The sequence below is a fragment of the Sciurus carolinensis genome, chromosome 3, assembly GCF_902686445.1.
Source record: "Sciurus carolinensis chromosome 3, mSciCar1.2, whole genome shotgun sequence".
NCBI classification, from domain to species: Eukaryota; Metazoa; Chordata; class Mammalia; order Rodentia; family Sciuridae; genus Sciurus; species Sciurus carolinensis.
Window position 1 is genome coordinate 57,476,552 of NC_062215.1, and position 22,493 is coordinate 57,499,044.

At 34.8% G+C, this 22,493-nt stretch overlaps 2 protein-coding genes across 4 annotated transcripts in view; both read left to right on the forward strand.

The window, feature by feature from the left end:
• Nucleotides 1-4,889, forward strand: part of Trpv3 (transient receptor potential cation channel subfamily V member 3) — a 70,593-nt gene extending 65,704 nt beyond the window's left edge. Inside the window, exons 17-18 of the transcript XR_007107718.1 lie at nt 3,313-3,523; nt 4,851-4,889. The gene's annotated coding sequence lies outside the window, so the exon portion shown is untranslated. The remainder of the gene's footprint in view (nt 1-3,312; nt 3,524-4,850) is intronic.
• A 32-nt stretch (nt 4,890-4,921) lies between these two features.
• Spata22 (spermatogenesis associated 22) lies at nt 4,922-22,092 on the forward strand. 3 transcript variants are annotated; one of them, XM_047546622.1, is made up of 8 exons: nt 4,922-4,964; nt 7,237-7,365; nt 9,958-10,018; nt 10,139-10,237; nt 13,678-14,017; nt 16,197-16,323; nt 18,869-18,966; nt 21,901-22,092. In XM_047546622.1, the coding sequence occupies exons 1-8, from the start codon at nt 4,922-4,924 to the stop codon at nt 22,090-22,092; spliced, it is 1,089 nt and encodes a 362-aa protein (XP_047402578.1). The 3 variants fall into 3 exon arrangements, with proteins under 3 accessions (XP_047402578.1, XP_047402579.1, XP_047402581.1); XM_047546623.1 differs by having other exon boundaries at nt 7,237-7,317; XM_047546625.1 differs by lacking the exon at nt 7,237-7,365.
• The last annotated feature ends 401 nt before the right edge of the window (nt 22,093-22,493 follow it).

Sequence of the window (22,493 nt, forward strand, 5' to 3'; positions counted from 1 at the left end):
AGACTGTTTCATAGGAGTACAAGAATGATCATTACAATTGCAGGGTACTTAAATTTATGATGTTCTTCCACATACATTAGTTCAATTTATTCACATATTCACTATTTAAGACAGGACAGGTTAGGTATCGACATTCCCATTGCAAGGATAAAACAAAGAGAGGTTAAGCAACCTGATTAAGTTTCCACAACTACATAAGAGAAAACTAGGCCTGAGGCCCATGGCTCTGATTTAAATCCAGTGCTTTTTCATAGGGCAACAGGGTGCCTCTTTGTTATTTTTGGTCTTCTCTGAAGTTCTACTTTTGCTCTCTCAGAATTCACATAAACAACCACTACAGTGTGCTCCAGAAACAAGCAAGCACACAAATAAAATACATGATGGAAATATGAAATATGAATGCTTCATATTTAATAAATCAATTCCCACATTTTCCTTTAAGAGCCCAAAATGCAGAGATAAAGCAAAATAACAAAATCTAAACTTACAAGTTAAAATTACTGTTCTAAGATGAAATTCTGCAGCTTTTGATTTTCTCCACATATTAGTGTACCTAAGCACTTCATTGTGGAGATGATGAAAACACAGGTACATGTAAACAGATAACAGTAGAAATGCTATTTTGGTTTCAAGAGCCGTAACTATGGTAAATTATTCACACTGGTATGTTTTGCTTCTTTCCTTGCTGATTTGTACTTTGTTCTGTCCTTTGCCCTAGTCTCTCTGGAAATGCTGCTTCAGTTATTTACTTGTATCTGGCACAAATGACTTGCATTTCAAAGCTTGCTTTATGGAATTTTAACAGATCAGCATTTTGAAGCACACTTCACATTCATAAAGTTTCTGTTACATGTCCAAATGAATAACTTATCTGAAAGTTAATGAACTGCAGTAATTCTTTCTTATACTTACCTTGTTTAGTGTGTATAGTGTGTCTTCTGTAGAAAGTTTTACTAGAAAAAGGAGAGCATTTCCTTAGAACTAGAGCAACAGAGGCTTTTCATACTCTTATACCAACTTAACTTCCAAAACATTTTAACTCTCTGTCTCCCAAAGCACATTTGAGTTTGGATCCTTGCAAAAACTTTGCAGTTTTATTAGTTCTTTTTTGAGAGCTTAGAGAACGGAGATTATATAAAGTGAAACCTTTTTAAGTTGTCACTATCTCACTATTAAGTTGAATACTTAATGTTTCGAAGTAGGGTTAAGTATAATAACTTCCTGCACTACAAATGTTTTGTGCCAAAGGAGGAGACTGACTCGTTAATAAAATAGTGTAGTTTAAAACAACAGGAGAGCAAATTTTTACTTCATATTTATGGCTACTCAACAGATCAATGTAAGAAATTTTGTAGGAGACGAATTTAAGGCAGGCTTGTTTCCTAACAGGTATGATTGGGGGATAAGGAGGGTTTACTGTTCAATATTATTAAGTGTCTCATAATAATGTGGATGTCCAGGAGTCATGCCGTCAAACTACTCACTACTTTAGTGTTTTCCTTCCTCTGTGGCTCTGTGTTTGTCACCCATTCTGATCAACTTTTCACGGGGAAATAAATGAATGTTATCCAGAACAAGACAGATATAGAACAGATAAGTTTATAAACTGCTAGCAAAGCTGGGTGTGGTGGTGCATGCCTGTAATCCCAGTGACTAGGGAGACTGAGGCAGGAGAATCATGAGTTCTAAGCCAGTCTCAGCAATTTAGCAACAACCTAAGCAACTCAGTGAGACCCTGTCTCAAAATAAAATACAAAAAATGGGCTGAGGATGTGGCTCAGTGGTTAAGTGCCCCTGAGTTCAATCCCTGGTACCAAACAAAAACAAATACAAAAACAAAACTGCTAGCAAAGATTCCACATTGCTGATGTCTACATTCCTTACAGATAGAGCACAGGATATTGCTCCACCTGAGCTTAATGTTTTTGTTTAAGTGAGAAAAAAAATTTTTGAGGGAGTGGGTGTTATACATGTCTGCCTGTACGTTAGGATACACGTTGCATTGGTATTTCTGTGTTGAGAACAGTGGCATAACCTCTGTTTTGGTTCCTAGAATAGGACCAAGAATATTTTCAAAAGGGCCTACTATATCTAGTTTCAGGTTAAGGTAGACACCAGACGCAGTCCCTCACCTCATGTACATATGCCTGTATGTACGCATATATCAGGTCAAAATCAGCTTCCTTGTTGTTCATGATGTTCATGTCTCCTAATTGTAACTATGATGAATAACAGACATTTTGTTGTTTGCAATCTTCTTTCCAAGTTAAAAAGATGAACCTCTTCCTTCAAAATTTATTCCTACCCTGGCATTTAGGGATAACCATTATTTGGTGTCAGTCTATCTCTAATCCTATCTTTCAACCGTTCTTATTTGACCTAGTTTTCAAAGAAACTAGGAATATTTTTTTTATTGTCCCATAGCCTTAGACTTTTATTAACCTTCCCTGCATCTCTCAGCTCTTTCAACCTTTTCACCTATCCCAGCCTCTGAATAGCAGAAGTGTTCTTTGAACTCAGACCTAACATTATTATACCTGACTTAGAGTAAGTACCCAATAAATGGCAGCTACTATTATGAAGAAGGCCTAACATTTATTGAGCACTTACTGTGTGTTAGGTAGGACTGTTAATTTTCTCTAGTATTTTTAGGGAAATTAAGTAAATATTGATAGTGCTAGTTTACTGAGGACAGAAATGTAGGCATAGAGGTATAGAGGGGGTAAGTTATCCAAAATCACAGGCCCAAGAACCCACAGTCTTCCCAGGCAGGAAGCCTAGAGCTGGAGCTCAAGAGCTCAAAGGTGGTGCACCATTCTGTTTCCTTTGCTGAATATCTCTGTGGCTCATGTGCCCTTTTGCTCTAGCAGTACTGGCTCTGCCTTACTGATTGCTCTCGGCCTTGCACGGTTGTCACACACAGTCTTCAGTTCTCCCACCAAGCTGCTGGGAACTCTTGGTATAACAGGTAGATCTGACTCAGAAATGCAGCCAGACCAAGCAACACACTTATGATTTGGATTTGTGGCCTTGGGAGTCGTTCTCTTCTAGGTATAGACCAGGCTGCCACCAGCATCTTGCAACTGAAGTCTAGAACCTAAGAGACAACCAGGGGTGCAGCAAAGAGGGAGCCACAATTTTTCGACGCAGCTGGGGCAGAGGATGGCTGGATTGAACATGACTCTGACTCTCTAGTGACCAGAACAAGCTCCGTCCCTGTCTGGGCAAAGGGCCGAAGGGGTAGAGCCATCCCCTTACAGTGGTAGAAAGCAAGGAGAGGCGTGTTAATATTGCTCCTCTTGTTGTTCTCAGAGGCAAGAACACCACGCCGCCTAGCACCGTCGCGCAGAAGGCCCGTACGCCTGCGCAGTCAGCAGCGAGGTCAAGTGCGCCTGCGCGGGTTTCCTGTGCGCCTGCGCACAGCCCCACTTCCTGCATTTCTTCGGAGGCGTGAAGGTCGGCAGTCTCTGACTGGGGTGTCTCCAGGACGGTTGACCAAGGCGAGGAAGCTCGAGGATTCAAGGTGTGTTTCCTTGTGGTGGGGCGAAGACAGGAAAGTCCCTGTGTTGACTCTAGTTACAAATTTCCACGGGTCCCTGGGTGGGTCAGGAAGCGTTTTTGGAATATAAATAAGGCCATAAACCCTGACAGGAACCTTGCCCCGCGCCCCGCGAGGAGAGGCCCAAACGCGCCTTTCTGGCTTCAACCCGAGGCAACGTGCTTGGGGTCGTGAAGTGTTTGCAAATTGAACAAACTTTTTGCACACCTGTACCACACGACCGGGTCACTAAGCCTCTCAGGTCCGACTGGAAGTAGGAATTGGGCCACCTAGGGGTCCAGGGGAGGATTTCTTACTTTAAAAAATGTTTATTTTGATCGTAGGTAGCCACAGATGTAATGGCCCTTGTACACAACCTTACGTTAGGATACACGTTGCATTGGTATTTCTGTGTTGAGAACAGTGGCATAACCTCTGTTTTGGTTCCTAGAATAGGACCAAGAATATTTTCAAAAGGGCCTACTATATCTAGTTTCAGGTTAAGGTAGACACCAGACGCAGTCCCTCACCTCATGTTTCCCGGGTTTTCTTTCTACAGTGATAATTGGAAGTTAATAGTTACCTAAGTCTGATTTGCATCATTCCTTAGTTGTGTTTTGTGTGTATTATTTGGTAGGCATTTTATAGCAGAAATGATCTTAATTGTGTGTCTTTCCTTTTCACCCATGCAGTGGGCAAATATTTGTTGAATTGAGATTGAAATATATTAGGAGGCTATGGGTGGAAAAATCACAACAGCAAATCCGTTGTAAAAGAAAAAAAAAAACAGGAAAAAACCCTTTATTTGTAGAAATTGTGAAAACTGAATGGAAATTTATCATTCTATTAGTTTTGGATATTAAGTGAGGATTTAGTTTTTAGTAGTCTCAAACTAATGGTCAAAGCAGGTGATTTGCATAGTGTCATGAAGTGAGACAGACCATGTTCCCAGATGGCTAGTTCAATACTGTGTATTTCCTACCTGTGAGTTTACCAATGCTCTAGTCCATTTCCCTTTTTATAGATCTGATTTAGAATTCTCATGGTGTGTCTTTGATTCTGAAATAAATTTTATAGACAATGTGAAAATCTGTACGTATTAGGAAGTAAGGTTTTAGTCACCCCAGTCATAACTTATTTTGAACAGAGCTGAAAAATGTTTTGTTGTAAATACTTACTCAGAAGCAAAGGACTCCCTACAATGTTTACATTATTAGGTTTCAATGTAGTTTTCAAACATAATTTCCATAATTAGTATGCTGGGAATTTCTTTTGTTGAGTCACTATGAGTTACAAGGTTCTTTCTTTGAAGGTTTGGTCAAACAACTTCATTTTTTGAATTTACAATGCAAAAGAAAAATTAATAGACTGATATAGAAGAAGATGAAAAGAAACTTAAATGAAAATTCAACTCGAAGTACAGCAGGTATTGAACAACTTTATTTTTTGAAGCTTCCTTATTGTGTATATGCCATATAAAGCTTATGTAGTTTGTAGGTGAAAGATTTTGGAAGGAACTTTAACAAAGAGGAAATATTGAGTCTTGCTTCTTTTCTTTTTAGGTCCAAGGAGGTAAAATAAACTACTCAGTCAAAAGTATTTAGTGGCAGAGGTGGGAATAAAATAAAAACTTAGATTCACTCTGGTGTTCTTCTACAGATCATATGTGCTTAAGTTGTTCTATGTTTTTAAGATGAAAGCAAATTAGTAGATCTTTGTTAATTGTATTTGTAATTGACTTGTTAAAGATATTTCCAGAAATACTTATGTTTCCTAAGAGCTATCATTCTGATTTCCTAACTTACTAGGTAATATAAAGACAGGGCAAGAATGATGAGAACCAGGGGATGAGTATGATGTATAATGAAGATAATAATAGTGGGATGGGGTTGTAGCTCAGTGGTAGAGCACTTGCCTAGCATGTGTGAAGCCCTGGGTTTGATTCTTGGCACCACATAAAAATAAACAAAGACATTCTGTCCATTAAAAAAATGTTGCTGCACATGGTGGTGCACACCTGTAATCCCAGTGATGTGGGAGACTGAGGTAGAAGGATCCAAAGTTCAAGGCCAGCCTCAGCAACTTAGTGAGGCCCTGTCTCCAAATAAACAACACCAACAACAAAAAAAGGACTGGGGTATATCTCGGTGGTAAAGTAACCCTGAATTCAAGGGATTGACCCTAAATAAATAAATAAATAAATAAATAAATCCCTGGCACCAAAATAAATAAATAAAATTTAAAAAAGAAAATAATAACTATTATTTATGGTGAATGTCCCTAGACTTTTAATGATACATATGAATTTGTTTAATCCTTCCACCAATACTCTAAGGTAGGTTATTATTATTGTCCCTGTTTTTCCTATAAGGAACCAAGACACAAAGCGGTTAAGTAAGAAATCTGTTAAATGGTAGAACCAGGATGTAAACTTGAGAATCTGGCTCTGGAGTTCATATCTTAATAATTATGTTACTCTGCCGCTCATTTTGTGTCATATTGGTGCAGAGAGTTTAAGGAAATTGCCCATGTTTATATTTTGAAGTTGTAATTCAAAAACATAATTATTACCCAAGTAGTCTGATTCAAGAGCTCACATAATTTAGTATTTCATTAGAGAGTTTTTAGAGTCAGTATTTTGTAGTGCAGTAATGGCAGATCAACCGGACAATGGTATAGTGACCAGAGATCTGAACTATGATTTAGGAAGCTTGAGTCCTATCTGGGTACTTCCAGGGACTTTGTTTGAAGTGATGGACAAACTTTTTGGACCTCTTTTCCTCTGAGTTCCTTCTAGGTGTTAAAGTCTATAATTGTGACTTTTGGCCCAACTTGAGATCCCATTTCTGCCAATGGAGGAAGTAGAGGGAGGTTTTTTCCTTTCTCATTTGTATTAAATATTGTCTCTCTCTAAGTCATTCTTAAAATTACCCATAAAAAATATCAATACAGGGCTGGGGAGATAGCTCAGTCGGTAGAGTGCTTGCCTTGTAAGCACAAGGCCCTGGGTTCGATCCCCAGCACCAAAAAAAAAAAAAAAAAAAAAAAAAGAAAAAAAAATATCAATACAAACAGTGGGAGTACTTGTTGAAATTACAGAGTTTGGGTTCCAGACCAAATCTATGAAAATAAAATTTTATAAGAGCAAAATTCTATATCAATTCTAGTCAAACTAAACTTGGAGAACCATGACCCTAAAAGATGTGCTGGTATTATCCAGAGAGTGGTTGGAGTTTTAAAAAGCATTGCTCAAAGTTTGATTTGTCCTCACCTATGTTGTACACTTGGATTCTCTACAGTTGATATGGTAATAGGTAAGCACAGGAGAGAAATGAGCAAAACAAAGAGGGGATGAAAGAAGAAATAGGAATTAATTACAAACAGGAGGAATTAAAGCAATGTTAAGATAGGACAAAAAAGTACTTTTTAGAGAGATAAATGAGGCTATTTAGGATTTTTAAAAGAATGTAAAAATAAACTCAAGGGCATAGAAATATATCTATAAAATGTATATTAACATATATACAAACAGAAACAAGATGTATCCCATTTGTTTACAATAAAAATGAATTATATATTAAATATATTAACATACAGAAGTAGACACTAAAATTGTGCATTGCATATTAGGAATTATTCTGTAAGTAGATCTGATTACTTTTCTGTTAGGTACTAATTTATTGGTATATTCAATGTAGGCTGTTTGCCTGTACCATTGTTCAATCAGAAGAAGAGGAATAGACAGCCGTTAACATCTAATCCACTTAAAAATGATCCAGGTATCAGTACTGCTTCTGATAGTTATGATTTCCCTCCTATACCAACAGGTAAGAAAATGAGTAAGGTGAAAATTTTCTGGAAACAGTAACTGGGATTGTAGAAAATTGCAAATTTTCCTTAACTATAATGAGTATAGAAAGTCTTTTTTCTTCTTTTACTGTACAAATACAAAGATTTCTTGTCTTTTCCAGAATGTTAAAGTACAAGAACTTGAGTTTCTGTTTGCACGGGATGCTTAGCATTTAAATAGAGTATGTTATATTTGTTCTAATGACGTAGTAACCTACATTGCAAAGATATATTTTTTTGAACAGATACAGATTTTATGATCTATACATTTATAGTAAAGATTGGAAAAACTCAAGTTGCCTCAGGAACAGGGGTAAGTATGCATGGAACACAGGAAAAATGTGGAAAAAAATTAGACTTTAGGAAGGGTAGAAGCCCAGGGATTTCTGGTGGTTGGTTCTAATTTCTTTTTTCTCTTCTTATGGCATTTTTGCTTTTCTTCATTTGCTGGTTCTTTACTTTCTGCTGTGGTCTGAAAATTCATATGTTGAAACTTAATCAACAATGTGATAGTAGTATTAAAAGATGGGGCCCATAGGAGTTGATTAAGTCATGATGTTTCTGCCCTTATACATGAGATTTATGACATACAACTGTGCATGTATCTGGGGGAGCTTTTTGCTTCTTCTGTCATATAAGAGGTGCCATCTGTGAAGGAGAGAGTGAGTTTTTGTTGGATACCTGATCTACGGTGCTTTGATATGGGACGTCCCACCTCTATAACTGTTAAAAAGTAAACTTCTATTATTTCTAAAATACCCAGTAAAGGTATTTTGTTATAGCAGTCTAAATGGACTAAGGCACTCCTATCTACTTTGCTTCCTTATAGCTTCAACTAGCATATGAACTAAGTTGCCTTTGCTAGGAGTTTACATAATCTTTTGGTTCTAGATCTCAGAGGTCATTGGTTGACTGCCTTCTATATCTCTTGATTAAATTCTAGAGACAGTGAGGCTATGGTTCATTTTATCATTTAAGTGAGACCACTAAAATCCTGGTTTAGCTTTGTGGGTAGGCCTCTCACTTCTAAAATTATTAATGGAATTTTATGCAACTAGAATATTTAAAGATCTTTATATATAGTGGTACTTGTTAATTTCTTTTAGTGTTTTCCAATAGATGTTAGTGTAGTTCTAAAATTATTTTTCTTCCATGTTAGAGGAGTTTGAGGTATAAAGTTCCTATTATTGCCATTTTTATCGATAGAAAATTAGAAATTCACATGGGCAGGCACAAATCAGCATTTATCTGGTTATCCTCTACCTTTTAAAAAATTATCCACCATTCCTCCAAGACTAGGAATGGAACCATCATATAACTGAGCAATACCATTTCTTAGTATTCATCCTAAGGAATTGCAGTTACCATACTATAGTGAAACATGCTTAACTATATAGCAGCACAGTTCACAATAGCTAAACTATGGAACCCACCTAGGTGTCCATCAGTGAATGAATGGATAAAAAAAAGTGGTATAGATACACAATGTAGTCTTAGCCATAAATAAAAAATGAAATTCTACCATTTGTAGGAAAATGGATGGACCTTCAGAATTGTTAAGCTAAATAAGCCAAACTCAGAATGTCAAGAGTCATTTGACTTCTCTCATGTGGAAGCTAGAGAGGAAAAAGGAAAATAAAGGTGTGTGTGGAGGGGTAGAATCTCAATCAAAGGGAGATCAGTAGAGATGAGGAAAGGGGTCATAGAGGAGGAGGAAGGGGAGGGAAAGGGTAAGCACTGGGGAATGATATTGGCCAAATTACATTTATGTACTATGAATATGTAACAACAAATCCCACCAATATGTACAACTATAATACCAATAAAAATATGGAAAAAATGAAAAAGTTCTCCACCACTTAAAATATTTTTAATAAGTAGCTTGAATGTTGACCTTGAAAAATAAGAAGTAGGACCTACTTCATAAGGAAATGTGCATTTTCCTCAATTATTGAACCCTTCAAGCTCTTACTACAATTACTGTTTGTCACAGATTCTTACACTGGGTAAGGGAAATAACTACATAAGTGTTTTCCAAAATTTTGTCTTGACTCAGTAGTTGGCCTGGGATATAACCAATTTGTAGAAAAGGAAATAGAAGAGACTAGAGTATAATAGAAGACATCAGTATGTGTCATACATAGGAAGGATAAGATTTGTTGGTGAAATTTTGTTATGTTCTCTTAATCTCTTTTTGTCTGCCTCTGTTCATCTCTCTCACACACATTATGTATGTCTGTTATGGGTTAGATGTATTTATTGCTGTGGGATCGAATAAAAAATTGGGATCACTGCATTTATGTTACAAGTATAAGATAAAATATTAGAATTTTTATATTACAAAGTATAAGATTCTATATTAGAATGTATTATCTTTGCTTAAAATATCAAGGGGAAGAAAGACAACTATAAAAATCAGGGCAGGCTATGGCAGATTCAACAATAAAATGCTATTGAAGATGATCCCTTTATCTTCAAGTTTTTACACTTTCCAAGTCAAATAAATATAAAATAGTTAATTTGAACAATACCACCTATTTTACTTTGGTCTGTGTTCTTATTCTTTTGAGATTGGGCCTGGGAAGCTATGAATCCAGACTTGGCTCCTTTAACGAAAACAATGAATACAGGGTATGTGGAAAAAATAGAAGCCAATAAATGTGTGTCTGATGCCATTTTTTTGTGTATATTTTACGTTTATTTATTTGAAAACAAATTATTTATATTTAACAAGACATATTTCCTTGAAAGCCAAATACCACCTTCAGTTTCTCATCCCCTGAGAAGTCAAGATTCTCTCTCTAATAAATGTATTCAATCAAATACTGCAAGAAGCCAAAGTGGTTGGAGGTGAGTCTACTTAAAATTTGTCTTCTATTCTTGTATATTCCCTCTCCTCCTCTTTGCCCTTCCCCTCTCCTCTTTGCCCTTCCCCTCTCCTTTATCTCTTCCTCCTTTCTTAGAAAGAATTGCATTTTGGAAGTTTCTATACTAGTAACTATGATATTTACACGTCATCTATCGTCATCCACATTATAATTTTAAATAATCACTAAATTATATACAGTAGCTAATACAATATAAATTCTGTGTAAATAGTAATCATCCTATATTGTTTAAGAAATAAGGACAAGGAAAAAGTCTGTATTTGTTCAGTACAGACACTATTTTTTTCCAAATATTTTTGAGCTGTGGTTGGTTGTATCTGTAGATGTGGAAACCTGTGAGTACAGATGATTGGCTGTTTTGTTTTTATCTACATATTAACTTTGCCAATAAGTTTTATACATATAATCTCATGTTGCTCTTTATCATCTTTCTGTTTCAACTTGAGGAACTCCAACATTTCTTGTAATGTATAACCTACTCAAAAAAAAATGTATAACCTATTGAGATCTTTAAGCTTTTTGGCAATTGCTGGTAATTTAACTTTAGCTTAAATACTTATGAACCAGATGTTTCCATGTCCTCACAGGCATTTGGTGAAGGGGGAGGAGAATTTTAATTTCTTTATCTTAAAATTAGTATGTTGTCTTTTCTTTGTATTAGTGTGCTTCTCCACTTCAATAGCTCCCTTCTTTTAGATGATTTTTGGCTTTGAACCTAAGTTCTGACTTCTTTCTTAGGTGTTTTTAGTCTCACTTCTCCAATAATTGTGTGCAACGATTTGCAGGGTCATCATAATTTTTAAATATGTTATACATATTCTTTTAAAGAATGTTAGAACACTGTGTATTATAAAATTTACAGTATAAATTTTGTACTTTTATGGCAGTTTAAGGAGCTTTTGTTTGTTTTCCTGTTGCTCTGAACTGTGATTTAGTTCAGTAGGTTATTCAAAGTGTAGGAGGTTTATTTAGAATAGCAATAATCAAAAACACGAATAATAATAAATGCTGGCAAGGATATGGGGAAAAAGGAACACTTAAACATTATTGGTAGGATTGTAAATTAGTACAGTCACTGTGGAAATCAGTATGGAGTTTCCTGAAAAGACGGGGAATGAAACTACCATATTACTGAACTCTACCACTTCTCAGTATTTATCCAAAAGAACTAGAGTCATCATATTGCAGTGATACATGCATGCCCATGTTAGTAGTGTAGTGCACAATAGCCAAGTTATGGAAATAGCCTAGGTCTGTGTGAGCAGATGAATGGATAAAGAAAATGTGGGATATGTACACAGTGGAGTTTTACTCAGCCATAAAGAAGAATGAAATACAGGAAAATGGATGGAACTTGGGAGCATTATGTTAAGCAAAAAAAGCCAGGCTCAGAAAGTCAAAGGTCAAAAAAAAAAAAAAGAGTCAAAGGTCATATGTTTTCTATCATATGTGGAAGCTAGAGAGAAAAAAGAAAAGAAAAACAAAAGGCAGAATAAGGAGCTCATGAAATTAAAAAAGATACCAATAAAATAGAGAAGGGGGAGGAGGGAGGAAAACAGAGGTATTCAGAATGAAATAATGCTATATGCATGTATAATATGCTACAAAGTATATCCCATTATGTATAATTATAATGTACCAATTCAAATAAAGAATTAATGACAAAAAGTGTGATAGTTTTCATTAACAAAGGAGAATTTACCATGAAACTAATGATGTTTACACAGCAAGGCCTATGTACATTGTCCTCTTCAAAGTCATGTCCCCATCCATGGTCCAGAAAAGAAGGCAGCAACTTGAACCTTATAAAGTGTAATTTAGTCTAGGGTCACCCACTATATTCTGATGATGCCTTTGGGTCTATAGGCCCTGGCTAATGTGTGGGCAGCCCTATCTTTATGTCCATCTGGACTCAGCAACAGCTTGCTCTTGGGGACTTTCTTGAATATCTGGACCTATATTTTCTCCAAAAAGAATGATTCAAGGGAGCTACTGCTGCTTCCCTGCTTAGAAGCTCCTGAAACTTGGACTTCGTGATCTGGTTGGGGTGTTGAGGATGACTGAGTTGGACTGGCTTCTGAGACAGCATCTCTGTGTGGGCCACACTACAAAGCTGAAAGGACTGTAGTTCTCCCAGGGATAGTCGCCAGGCCAGGAATATCTTCTGAGTTAAAATGTTGCTGATGTTAGATGTACTATTAGTTGTGAAACTGAAAGAAATCTTTCTAGACTATAAATAATAAAAATAATATGAATAGCCATGAGAGAGGAAAGACAGAATTGTATTTCTGTACTCTACTGAAATAAAGTAACAATTGTTGTCATAGGAAAAGGAGGTGATCAGTGTTGGAAAAAAGTCTGTATAACAGGCAGTTAATAAATAATAATCCTAGTCATATTTTTCCTGGATATTGTGATGCTTGTGGTATAATTTAAATTTTTAAACTGTGATTTTTTTCCATCTTGTTCACAGTTTTGCACTTAATTTATTAACTGTACTTTCTGAATTATATAAACTTCAGGTCCTATAAAACCTAGATTTGTTCTTATCACCAGCAAACCTAGACCTTTTCTTGGATTATTCTCTTAAACAAGAGATGGATTGTATTGATTGCTCTCTCGTAAAAATACTGGTGATATTTCCAGGAAAATTATTCAGAATTAAGAATTTGTGTAGAGTTAAGCACAAGACCCTGGGTTCAATCCCCAGCACTGCAAAAAAAAAAAAAAAAAAAAAAAGAATTTGTGAGTTGTACTAGTTTTTTTCCTTTGGAACTTTATTAGCATACTTAGGAAACACCCTTCTGATTTTAGCCTCATTAGCAACATGTTCTTATCAGCTGATACAACTCCATTTACATTAATGTAGTTATTAGTAAATACTACAACAGATTGATTAGTAGGGCTTTTTAGCTACACAGTAAAAGCACAGAATATCTAATCAAATAGTTATCTACCCTGTGTTCATTTTTCTTGTGATTTAAAATCACCAATAATTTAACTTTAAAAATTTACATTTTTTAGTGATTTAAAAATAAATGTATAAAAATATCAAGTAAAATCTTTCCACTTAGAGATAGCCGCTATCAAATGAAGGCTGGCATAGTTTAAAAATATACAGCATAGTGGTCTCTTGGTTCTAAACTTGTTAGTAACTTGATATATGACTTTGGGTATATTATTTCCTCACTAATGCTCTTTTTCCTCATCTGGAAAGAGAGGTAATATATTGTAGGGTGTTGTGATGATGTGTTTGGAATTTCAAACTAGTCACAAAGTAGTTTGTAAACCAGGAATTGCCATATAAATAAAAATTTTTATGATTGTTTTTTAATTTAAAAAAGTATATAGAACTAAATTTTTTCCCTTTTTTCCCTTTCTTTTTCTTTTTTCCTATTACATCTACAGAGATGGCAACAAAAATACCAGCTTGAAAACTTGGGATAAAAATGACTTTAGACCTCAAAGTAAAAGAACAAACCTAGTGACAAATGATGAAATAAATTCTTTTCCAGTGAATTTGGGAGCTCAACCCCAGAAACAATTAAGAGTTTCTGAACCTCCTAATTTATCTCATCACAGAGAAACTGAGGTACTCAGGCAGATGCGTTTGTCGAAAGTTTCTGGCTCCACAATAAAAGGCCTAGACAAAAACAGTGCATTGCAAGCATTTAAGCCCAATTTTCAACAAAATCAATTTAAGAAAAAAACGAATGATATTCCAGAAGAAAACACTCTGAAGGTAAACATTTAAATATTAATGAATGACTTTATGTTTTCAAAATGTGAAGTACATCGATATTTAGAAAGTTACAGAGGTAAGAATATTTGAAATCAATCCCCTGGTATATGTTACTTGATTAGCGTAAATATCCAGTTCCATTGGAGGCAATGATTGTTAGTTTATAAAATATTTTCTTAGCAGGTAGCTGCTCTTTTTCATAACTACTTTAGAATTTCCTAGTGGATTCTGGGTTTCACTGCTTACTGATTATTAGGATAACAATTTATTCTTTGCTTTCAGAAATTATTCAACTCTTTGTATGCCATTCTTATGTATTTTTTTTCCCAACAGAGAACAGAAACATTTTTCTGTAAAGGGCCAAATAATAAGTATTTTTGGCGTTATGGGGCTTACTATCTCTGTTGCAATTACACAACTATGCTACTTATCTCTGGCCCCTGTAACTTGGAGCAACCATAGGCAATATGTAAATGAATGGGCATGGCATTGTTCTAGCAAAAGTGTAAAAAAATATATGGCAGGTTAGATTTAGCATGCAGGCCATTGTTTGCTGGTTTCTACTTTATCATTTGGTCCTATTCTAACTTTCCAGTCTCATATTCCACATTATGCTAATTTGTCAATGTGTTTGTCATTCCAAACTGTGCACAGTTCTCCAAACATGGCATGCACTCTAATTAATCCCTTCTTTGGTTTATATTCTTCTCTATATCTGTACCTGAACTTCACATTCTTTTTATGTACAGTATTCTAATTATTCTTTATAAATGTCTTCTGTATATTTTGTGTGCTGGTTATTCTTCCCTTTCTTACCCCTGCCCCCGAGGCCCAGTGGATTCTTCATCTGCTCTTCTCTGTACCCTATAAGGCTGATTCATCTACATAGTGCCTGGGATCCCTTACTTGCTGGCTTCTGCTAAAGATCACCCAATGGGAGTCATTGGGAGGATGTCAAAGGGTGGGTGGAGAGGTTTTGTTTTCCCATTTTTCTCTAAAATGTTGTACTGATAGAAGTGGCTGTGTCCCTACATGACATAATCCCTCCAGGAGTCTGGCTTTCATGGATTTGATAATTTTATTTCTTTTCTTTGTCCTTTAAGCTTGGGAATGGTAATAGTTTCATACTGTTGTTAGCCCATGTTTGTTTTGTCCATATATCTGAAAAAGCAGTCTTTTCAGTAGGCCATCTGGGTAAATTCTGCTTTTCTTTTCTCTCTAGAGACCAGTATACATGGGACCAGTGTAGCATATTTTATAGTGATTCTCAACTTTTTTTCCTTGTATATAAGAATGGTATGACTTAGTCACATTAGTAACAGTGGCTCCCTATGACATTGATCTTCAATAGGAGTCATATTAGAATTGTGGTTAGGAGGAGGAGAGGGAGGGAGTAAAGTAATTGAATATTTTTTTTGATAAAAGACTCTGATCAGGTGTTCTTTATAACATTGATTCTGGCAAAGAAAATTGTCCCCATCCTTGAAAATTAGTATCTTACACTGTGTTCTTAGTTTGATCTGCAAAAATGCTAAACCCATTTCTATCTCAGGGCCTTTATATGTGCTGTTCTTTCTGTCCCCACTTAAACACCCACTTAAAATCATATCTATTTCTTTGTCCTTTTACCCTGTTTTTAAAAATGCGTAGATATACCAATTCCTAATGTTCTATTATATATTTACTTACTGTAGGAGTCCCTTTTCAGATTATAAAATATGTGGAAGCTGAGATCTTGTTGGTTTTGTTCACTGTTGCTTCCTTAGAAACTGTATTTGACACACAGTAGGTGCCCAATAAACACTTTTGAAGTGAATGAATGAATGTGTCTGTTTCATCTCCTCTTGAGTGACCACATTAGAGAGAGGAATTGTTTTACTCACAGGTCTATCACAGGATCTGGCACAAGATGCCGTTTGAATTAATGAACAAATGAATAAGTGGATGAATGCTTTATAAATGATTCTCTTATTATTTGTCTCTGATTGCCTTCTGGTTTATCCTTCTATAATATACTAACAATGGTTTTAATTTGGGGAAGTAATTGTAATGAAACTTTCAGTAGTTCTTTTGACACATTTACTTTTAAAGACCTAGAATCTTTACACAGAAGTTAAAAGTATGATGAAGAAAAAAAAGAAAGATTTTTTTCTAATGTTATGTTTTTGTATTTCAAAAGGAAGCCTCATGTCAGTTGCAGTTTAAGGAAAAAAATAATTCTTTAAGAATTATTTCTGCAGTTATTGAAAGCATGAAGTATTGGTGTGAACATGCACAGAAAACTGTACTTCTTTTTGAGGTGTTGGGTAGGTATAATACTTCAAAAATATGTCAGGTCATAATGTTTGGACAAGTTTTTAGTGTTGATAGGAATACCTGTGGAATCTGAAAAAAATTTGCAAAAGGAAGATATGGTTTATTAGAATTTTCTTAAGTTCTTGGTTGGGTTTGTTATTGATTTGTGTGAGTTAAGTATTTGGTTATTTGTGTTAGTAGTCTTCTGATTCATAGTGTTAAATTTGTAAAGAAATTTGCAAGTAATCTATCCTCTTGAGTTATGTGAGGAAATGGGGCAAATAATTGAAATAGGCTTGAGTAAAATTATGAAACTAGTTAGCAGCAGAAATGAATCTGGAATCTGAAACTCCTTGTTCTAAGTCTAGCGTTTGAATGGGACAAAGCTCATTCAAATATAAATTAAATCATATCTGAAATACTCTGAAAGAAAATTAAGAATACTGATAAGAATAACCACCCTATAACTAATCTGTTTTCTAAATTAGCATTTAAAAGTAGGAGAGTCGTAGAACGTTTCTGGAACTTGATTTTACCTAGAATAAAAAGATAAGATGTAGAGATTCAAAACATTTCTTTCCATTATTTAAATTAAATAAATACTACTTTATTTAAATTATGAAATAACACAGACATGGAAAAGTACAGAGAATATAATAAATATCCATATGCCTATGTCATAGGTGTATATTTAAAGCCCCCATATATTTGTTTCTCTTGGGATAATTACTGTATCTTTTATGTCTTATGATATTTTTAGCTTTGTAATACACATTTTTGGTTTATGTATTATAGAAATACATAACTTGCATTTTCATCCAATATTGCTTTTGAGATTTAGCCATGGTGTTTCTTCATTGCTTTAACTTCTATCTCGGGTTAGTTCTTTTCCTTTGAAATAAAAGTCTTATTTTTGCTGCTCCCTGAAGTATATTCAAAGAATTGCAGTTTTAATAATAGTGCCTATGGAAGACAGACTGTTGGCCCCTAAGATGTCTGTGTCCTAATTCCCAAAGCCTATGAATATTACATTATGTGGCTGAAGGGACTTGGATGATATGGTTAAATTAAGGATCTCAAAGTGGGAAGATTATCTTGGATTATCTGTGGGCCTGATGTAACTATATGAGGGAAGCAGGAAGGTCAGTGTCAGGAAGAGTTTGGAAGATACTACCTTGACAGCTTTGAGATGGAGGAAGGAATCATAAGTCAAAGAATGCAGTGTCTAGAAGCTTTCAAAAGAAACACAAGCCTTTCCTGACCTGTTTTAGATGTACACTGTACTGTCACATTCTTAGATGAATTTCTTTTGGTTGCTCTTTCCCAGAAATTAATGAATGAACTTTTGTTTATCATTGTTTCTGACAATGGGTAACATACCCATCACTGAAACCCTGAACTGTATATTTGGGCAGTGGATTATGCTGAGTAGCTTAAGTCAATCACAGGTAACCCTTGGATCTTGGGATGGGGACAAAGCTCATCCAAATATAAGAATGGAATAGATTTGGTTTCCAGTAGAGGTTTTCTGAAGGAAAATCTGGATCTTATTAGGGTAAATTTAAGTGGACCTCAAAATATCAAATGCCCACTACCAGTAGTCAGTATATGGTTATTGAAGGAATAAATAATGTAATTTGATAAAAATTTTGAAACTAAGCATGAATTAGGATTAGGACTTTTATAGATAAAGAAACAACTTTTGGGGCTGGGGAGATAGCTCAGTTGGTAGAGTGCTTGCCTTGTAAGCGCAAAGCCCTGGGTTCAATCCCCAGCACCACAAAAAAAAAAAAAAGAGCTTTTGTAAAGAGGTTGAACAATTTCTTCAAGGGAAGGAAATGGGAAGATGTAGGTGAAAGGATAAAAACTTTCAGTGTTGTACAATGAGTAAGCCTAGAGATCTAACTAATGTATTGCTGGAGTACTGTAGTTAATATTAATGTATGTTGAAAAATTGCAGAGAGTAGATCTTAGGTGCTCTTACACATGCAAAAAGGTAACTATGAAAGGTGATGAATATGTTAATTTGCTTATCTGTACTAATTGTTTCACATTTTCAATACCATATATATATATATATATGTGTATTTTGTTTATACTCGAAAAACATACAATAAAAATAAATTTAAAAACCAGTTTTCTTGATGTTATAAAATATTAGTAAGTTGAAGAACTGGGACTAGAATGCGTGACTTCTGATTATAATTCAGTGTTTTTCTATTAAACTGTCATGCCTGTGTACTTGTTACTATAATGCAGTAGACTGGTCTGGGGATTTAACCACTGGAGAGAACACAGTGTATGGAAAAAGCTTCAGATGGACCACCATTTTCAATTGTACAGACTTGACCTATAATCTGTTTCTAATTAAGAAAGGGTTCAAATTTTTCTTTAGTTTAAAATTATTTCAGAAATACCATTCCTTTAAAAAATATCTTCTTTATTACTATAAATAGAACTACAAGAGGTTGATGTAGAATTTAAATATCAACATCTTTGTTACATTTTATTTGCATTTCCAACATTGATTTTCCCCCTTATTTCAATGTGGTTTAGCTGTTCTCGATTCAGCTGTTACACCTGGCCCATATCATTCAAAGAATTTTCTTATGAGAGATGGGAAAAATACTCTGCCTTGTGTATTTTATGAAATCGTAAGTATTTTTAAAAGCATTCTTTGTAAAGCCTTTGCCAACAAAACAAAAATGCAGGCTATAATTTCATTGCAATAGAAATTCCATTTGTTTAGTACTTTAAATATTTTGTTTGCTTTTCATTCAAATATTAAAATGGTTTGTTAAACTAACCTGGGGAGCCTTCTGTGTGCCAAGCACTGCACTAGGTGCAAGGGATATAATGTGAAATATAAGTGGTTATGGCCCCTTTTCTCAAAGAATTTATAATCTCAAAGAGAAAGACAGATTATGTTACACTATGGTATGATAGATGTATAAACAGGGTGCTACACGTAGAAGGGTGGATCAAATCAGAGAAAGACTTTCAAAGGAGATCATAATCTATATTATCTTAGATATTTAAGAACTCATAAGAGCCAACTAAGCCAAAGTGTTGGTAGGGCAAGAGGTAGGGAAGTTTGATTTTAAGGTGAGGGGGCAGCATATGCAAAGACATGAAGCTAAGAGAAAGTCTGATTTGTTTAGGAAGCTACAAGTAGTATATCATTACCACAGTGTGGAGTTAGTAAGTAAAGGGTTGGGGGCAGGAATTCTGAAGTTAAGGCAGGAGTGGCCTAGGATATGGGCAAGAGGCTTGGTGATAAAAAATGCTGGAGATCCTAAAGGAGGCTGGTAACCTTATAAGACCCACATATTTTGTAAAAGGGCTTGACTTTAATACTGAAACTGGCCTCAATTCTGAAGTCACACTTGGATTCCAATGTTAGTATATGTCACCATTTACCAGCCTTATGACATAAGTAAGCAGCTCAAACTATTTGAGCTTCAGGTTTTTAAAAAATCTGCAAATGGGGAGATGAATTCCTACTTTGAAAGGTGGTTGTGAAGATAAAATGATAAAACAAATGCACAGTGCCTGACATACAGTAGGTAATCAAGAAATAGTAATTGTTATGTTAATTACTTCAATATCTTGAATATTTATTTTTCCAGTTTGTTTTTTAAAACCTGGTTATTGAAGTATAACATATACACAAAAGTGTACAAATCATAACTGTCTAACTCTATGAAGCATCAAAGTGAACACTTCCGTGTTAAGAAGTAAAATGTGGTCAATCACCTCTGAAGCCCCATTGTAACTCTTCCCATTCAGTGCCTCCTACCTAAAAGTAATTACTATTCTGACTTTTCATGTCATAAATTAATTATACCTGCTTTTTAAATTTATATAAATAGTATCATATGGTATTTCTTTTTAAAATGTATGGTTGTTATCACTCAATACAGTGTTTATAGGATTCATCTATGTTATTGCATGTTATTGCATATATGTTGCTATGTATATATTCAGTTATGCAAATATTCCACAATTTAGAATTTCATTTTATTGTTGATGGGTATTTGGGCTAGTTGAAAAGTGTTTTGCAGTTATGAATAATAAGCATAATGAATATGAACTTTCTTGTGTATATTTCTTGTGCATATGCATGCATTTCTTTTTGATGTATTAGTAGAAGTAAAATTGTCAGATTATAAGAGCTAATACAGTGGTTATTGCCAAAGAATTTTCTGTGGTTTGTATCAGTTCACACATCAACAAGGAGTATAGGAGAGTCATGGTTTCTCTGTATTCTTATCAATACTTAGTATTGTCTTTTTTATTGTAGTCTTCCATAGTAAGTTTAGTGTTATCTCATTTCTCTGTCCTGGTGTTGTTGAGCACCATTTCATATGTTTACTGGCCATTTAAAAATCTTCTTTCATAAAGTCTGTTTAGGTCTTTGCTATTTTTTCCTATTGAAATATTGGCCTTTTTCTTATTGATTTATGGGATTTTTTTTGAAAAAAAAAGTTTTAGGTACAATTTTTTTGTTAACATTTACTGCAAATATTTTTCTCATACTCCATGGTTTGCTTTTTCACTTTTTTTTAAAAAAATTATGTCTCAGTACTGTTATTTAAAAATTGTTTTTTTTTTTGTAGTTGTAGGTGAACAGAAGACCTTTATTTTATTTGTTTATTTTTATGTGGTGCTGAGGACAGAACCCAGTGCCTCACAAGTGCCAGGCAAGCCCTCTGCCACTGAGCTACAGCCTCAGCCCCAAGCTTTTTTCACTTTTAATGGTGACTTTTGAAGACGGGAAATTCGTTTTATTGTAGTTCTTTTTTAAAATCATCATTTATTTTAAGTGCTTTTTATGACCTTTTAAGTGAAAGCAATTTCAGAATGCTTTAGTTTTATTCATGATTGAGGGGATTTGGAGATTTCTGGTCTTTTATTCTGATTAACCAGTTCCCTCTAATGTGTAGCTTTGTTTTGGTTGCAATCCTAAACCTGGGGTGGGTTGGGAGTGACTGTTAGAATCTCTTTCCTTGGGGCCATCAGATTTTTAAAATCTCTACTCAGTTCTTAGACTGTAAATTACCTTTCTGTAATTGGTAAGATACCTTAAAGGAGATGCACCCCCCAAATCAATCCTCATCCTGAACTTCCATGCTCTCCCAAATGAGGTTTATTTAATTCCTCACTGCTTTGATATGTCTCTGATGCCTGTGCAGGGGATTTTAAACAATTTTTAAAAGTCCAGCTATTTTGCTTCCTAGCTGGGAGTTAGTTGATTTGAACCATCTGTTCTGCTATATATTGAAAGTGGAACTCAGGCAGTCTGACAGAAGAGTTGATAATTTATGTGCCATTACATCAGGAATTATTAAGTCTTTTAAGAAGCAGCATCTTGCTATCTTGTAACAAGCCCTATCCAAGTTAGGTTCTTTACTCTGTGACAGGGCATCCATATATAATTAACTGTTACAGTCTTTGTCAGCAGTGGGGCCCTGACTCAGGTGAGAAAACTGTAGGGTGAGGCCTATCTAGTTGCTACATTATATGTTAAAAAATTAAAATTTGGATGAAGTAATAATTTTTAAAAATACTTATGTTTTGAAAAACAGGATCGTGAACTTCCGAGACTGATTAGAGGCCGAGTTCATAGGTGTGTTGGAAACTATGACCAGAAAAAGAATCTTTTCAAATGTGTTTCTGTCAGACCAGCATCTGTTTCTGAACAAAAAACATTCCAGACATTTGTTAAAATTGTAGATGCCGAGATGAGTTATTATACTAAAGTAATGAATGAAATTTAAATAGTATAAATTAAAACGTTTTCTGATACTGTTTAATTTACCATTTGTATAGTTATGGAGCTACTGTTTTTCTGTATTTTATTTCTTCAATTAAAATATTTAAATCCTTTAAAAAATGTGGACATAGTTTTTGAAAGGGTGCATTTGCTAAGATTCAGTGACCATTTCAGATAAAGATCCTCAGTATAATAGAAATACATGGGTGCTTTTTCAACATGGGATAATAATACATCTGAGACAGTCCAAAAACCAGTGTCTCACTTTGAATTACTAAAGGCATTCTATCAGTACCATTCCTCTTGTATACTATTATTAAGTGTTGTTTTGGAACTGCTGGTCTATGTGGTTCATTTAATTACTTCATTTTTTTTAATTTGAAGAACAGCATTTATTCTATTTCT